At 43.3% G+C, this 4493-nt stretch overlaps 1 protein-coding gene across 1 annotated transcript in view; it reads left to right on the top strand.

Annotated features, from left to right (window-relative positions):
* The window catches only part of MAML2 (mastermind like transcriptional coactivator 2), a 403472-nt gene that overhangs the window by 382127 nt on the left and 16852 nt on the right, over positions 1-4493 (top strand). The window contains exon 6 of the mRNA XM_006162588.3: positions 4041-4244. Within this exon, the coding sequence (XP_006162650.1) occupies positions 4041-4244 (204 nt within the window). The remainder of the gene's footprint in view (positions 1-4040; positions 4245-4493) is intronic.

Raw genomic sequence — 4493 nt, 5'->3', positions numbered from 1 at the left:
TTGTGCGTGCACACGTATCTCTCAGAGATCTTTTCTCTCTCTCTCTCTCTCTCTCTCTCTCTCTCTCTCTCTCTCTCTCTCTCTCTCTCCCTCTCTCACTCTCTCTCATTCTCTCACTCTTTCTCACCTCTGGCATTAAAAACTTAATAATAAAAGATAGCTCATCAAAGCTTGACACTCCACACATCTTCTGGCAGCTACCTGTCTTCTGACATCTGCAAGTAGAAGGATGAAGGTCATTCCCTGAGTCCATAGATATCTCATAATCTGCAGTGTAACTGAGACCTCTATATTTCTGAGGAAGCTGACCCAGAACAGCTCTCTGCAATCCACGAACCTGTCTCCTTTACTTCAAGATAGAAAAATAAAATAAAATAGGATTAATACTCCTGCATGATGTTGAAATAACTTTAATAATTATAAGTAGTCACTGATTAGTACATGCTTACTATATGATGAGCATGGATTCTTTCCTTCTTTGGGGGGGGGAGATTTTTGGTATAGGGCGCAGGAGTTCGCCAGAACGACACACAGAGACAAAGAGACAAAAAGTGAGATAGGAGGATTAGCCACGCCGCAGTCTCTTCTCCATTCTCCTCTCGGGATCTTGGGCACACACACACACACACATGTACCTGGTATGAGTTTAAGCCACTGGGCCTGGGACTCGAACTGTGGTCAACTACATGGGAGTCCAGCAACGTAGCCATTACATCAACCACTTGTCCCTCTCTTCTCATTCTTATAGGGACCCTATAGAGTCCATAGTTACTGTTCTCATTTTACAGATAATGAAATTGAGGCTTAGAGAGGTGAGTTAACTTCTGCCAGATCACACACACAACAGGTGCCAGAGCTAGGATATGAACCAAGTAGGCATGTCTCTAGAGCTTGTATTCTTCTCCACTGTATGCTAGGCAGAGAAAATGGAAAAGAAAAATGCACTGAATTTGTCTACCTGTTTGTCAACCATTGTTAAACACACACACACACACACACACACACACACACACAATTCATTTTTCAATGTCTTACCTGAAACTCCAAATTAAAACACAGAAGAAAGCAGGCTGTTTCTACTCTGGTTGAGGTGGAGAGTGGAGGGCCAAGCACTGCCTCCACCATGCGTGTTCTCTCTCACCCTGAGGTCCTCCACAATTGCTTGCAGTTGTCTCTACACGACCTTTCTCTTTCTCTAGTCCCAGGCTCTGCTTCCCTGTCCTTAGTCTAGGTGGACTGAGCCCTCGATTCTCTGTGTATTTGCTCCTCTGTTTGCTCAGAAAGATCGCATAGCTCTATGTATGTCATGGAGGATTTGAAGCTATATCTGTGTGACTCCAGAACCTCGTGCGTACTCACTGAACTAAATTGCCTGTTGGCTGAGAGAATCCCCTGTCCTCACCCTCCATCTTCTCCCCAACACGTCCCCTTCGACCTGCCTGATCTGAGGGTGCTCAAGCCCAAGGGGAATGTTGCATGAACCCATGGGTTGCCACAGTTTTAGAGTACAAAAATTTCGATGATTCTAGTTTCAGCTGAGAGGCAGTATAGTAATAGAGAGGTAAGGTTCTGGAGTCAGCCTGATCTGGTTCAAATCCTCCTCTATGACTTAGAACCATGTGATCTCTATAGCTCACATTTTTCATCTACAAAACTGGGATAATGCAATTCTGGGGGTTGCACACACGTGTGGTGTTTAAGGGCTCTGGACTCCCACATGGCCAACTGTGGTTCAAGTCCTGGACCTGGCAGCTTGCTTTCTCACTCCCCTCTTCTCTGTCTCTCTCTCGCTTTCGCTCTTGTTCTCACTCTGTCCCTCTCTGGTCCAATTAAAATAAGTAAATTATAAATAAAGTTCAATAAAATAATAATAAAATAATTCTTTTTAAAAAGTGCAATTCCTTGCTCATTGTATTTGGGAGAAATGAATGAGATAAATGATGGAAAGCACAGAGCCCAGAGACTAGCCTATAATGAGCCTCAGTGGATGGCTGTCCTCACGACAGGGGTTACTAGAGCCAAGGGGTTACTAGAGCCAAGCTGAGCGTCCCCAAGTGTCCTATATCACCAAGCAATGGACTGGTGGTCTTTTTTTTTTTTTTTTTTTTTTTACCTAGCTGATAACTTAAAAAAAATCAGAAAGGAATCGAAAGGGAAGAGAACGTGGGGGCCCAGCAGGTGATGTGGTGGTTAAGGTGCTGGATTCATACATGGCGAACAGCAATTCGTGTCCCAGACCTGCTGACTTGAACCTCCCCCTCCCCCCCCGGGCACGTGTGCATGTGTGCCCAAATCCCAGGAAGAGATGAGAGAAGAAGGGGTTGTGAAGTGGCCAAACCCTCTGGGGACTGATTTCTCACCTTCTCTCTTATTGCCTCTTTTTGTCTTTCAGGTGGGTACACATGACCTATAACAAAAATAAAAACAAATTCTACAAAGGTGTACATACTCCTACTATTTGCCAGGCATCATGAGAGTTGCTTTATATTTTTAATCCCTTCTAACTCCACATAGTCCTCTTGGGGAATGAGAATTGGATTTTATTTATTTATTTATTTATTATTTTAGGTGTTGGAGATTTTTGCTATAGGGCACATGCACTTGCTGGATTGACAGAAAGAGAGAAATCACCCCTGAGAGGGCATGGCCATGCCACAATTTCTTCTCCATTGTCCTCTTGGGATATGGGGCATGCACACACATGCGCCTGGCATGAGTTTCAAGCTGCCAGGCCTGGGACTCTTAACTGTGGTTAGCTATATAGGTGTCTAGCGCTTTAACCAGTATACCACTTGCTGGCCCCACAAATTGAATTTTATTGTTCCCATATATTTAGTGTTATCCTGGACCAGGGAAAGCATCAGATTCACAAGAGCAGGCACCCTGATCTAGATCCTCAGAATCCCTGGGCAAGGCCAGGGTCTCTGCATTATAACATATTTCCCAGCTGATGGTCATCCAAGTGCGAGGCTCTTTAACTCAGTGCTACTATTATATAATCTAAAATGTGGTTCTATATGTTCTTGTATTTATACATGTAAGCATTTACTCCCTAAATTAAAAAAAAAAAATTCTCCAGGGCAAGGACTATCTTTTCCAGCCTTCCTGTAACCCCACTAGTTTCCAGCTCCGTCCTAAATACATCAGTGGGAACGTGAGAATACTTGATTGACTTGAGCTCTCTGCCCTACAGGACCCTGATCTTGCAATGCCTAAAGATTGGCAGAGACCTCAAATTAGAATGGCAATTTGCCATTGTATTATTTGATATACAATGTGAGTTTTTAATCAATACTCCTTGTCAGTGGTGTGGGGGTCCTTTTCTGGGTTAATGCTCTGAGATTCCTGAATTATTGACCAGGGGGTAAAAGGAACAAGTCCCTGAGAAATGTTGGCCCTTCCAAGTTTCAGTGTTTGTCAAACAGAAATTCACGGTCCTTCCTATTCCTGAATTATTGACCAGGGGGTAAAAGGAACAAGTCCCTGAGAAATGTTGGCCCTTCCAAGTTTCAGAGTGTTTGCCAAACAGAAATTCACTGTCCTTCCTGCCTTCATGTCACAGAAAACTGGGCAAGGCACAGGGTCTTCTGTCCAAAAGTGCTATTCAGACACATGAATTGAGATCATTTTCATTGCAGGTTCAGCAATAATTCATGCTAACTTTAAGTAAAAGAAAGGATTTTATTTTTTTATTCCGTGATGTGTTTGTTCCTGAGAAACTGAGAAGTTTGCTGTATGTTTTTATGGTCGTTTTCTTTGAGGTTCTATAAACACCTTCTGGAATGTGGAAGGTCCAGCATCAGAGTCATACAGGAGCCATTCCAGTGCCCGAATGTCATTAACCCAGCTGCTCTGGTTGCTGTGATATGCAATTATTTCTTCTACATTTAAAAAGCAATTCTCTGATCTTCAACCCATTAACCATGTTTGATCTTTAACCAGATGAAAAATGTTTGGAATTTAAGCTTATGATCGTTGTGCTCCTTTTCTTTTTTCTTTTAATTCACAGTATCATTTCCCCACTGCTTTCTCTTCTTTAGGATCAACACTCTGTGGTAGGCCAGAACCCAGGCCCCAGTCCAAGTCCCAACTCCTGCTCAAATCCAAACACTGGAAGTGGTTACATGAACTCTCAGCAATCACTGTTGAATCAGCAATTGATGGGAAAGAAACAGACTCTCCAGAGGCAGATCATGGAGCAGAAACAGCAGCTTCTTCTCCAGCAGCAGATGCTGGCCGATGCGGTAAAACTTTCTCCTAATTGCGATTGCACGAACCTGCTGGCCCAATACGAAGAGTTCGTTCTTTACCGTCTCCATTTACTGCGCTTTCCCTTTCTCATAATCGTGCCTGATTCCGTGGCAGCAAGAGTGTCCTGGATGTCAGGGAGGCAAACTCCATACATTTAAAGTGCTACAGAAGGAGAATTTAAAAAAAAAAAAAAAAAAAATTGATTTACCAGCTGTTGGACCCTTGGAATGCCCAGCACCCCC

Source organism: Tupaia chinensis, unplaced genomic scaffold, assembly GCF_000334495.1.
Source record: "Tupaia chinensis unplaced genomic scaffold, TupChi_1.0 Scaffold140218_1, whole genome shotgun sequence".
Taxonomy (NCBI): Eukaryota; Metazoa; Chordata; class Mammalia; order Scandentia; family Tupaiidae; genus Tupaia; species Tupaia belangeri.
Note: the sequence above shows the minus strand (reverse complement) of the source record. Positions and strands in the feature narration are given on the sequence as shown.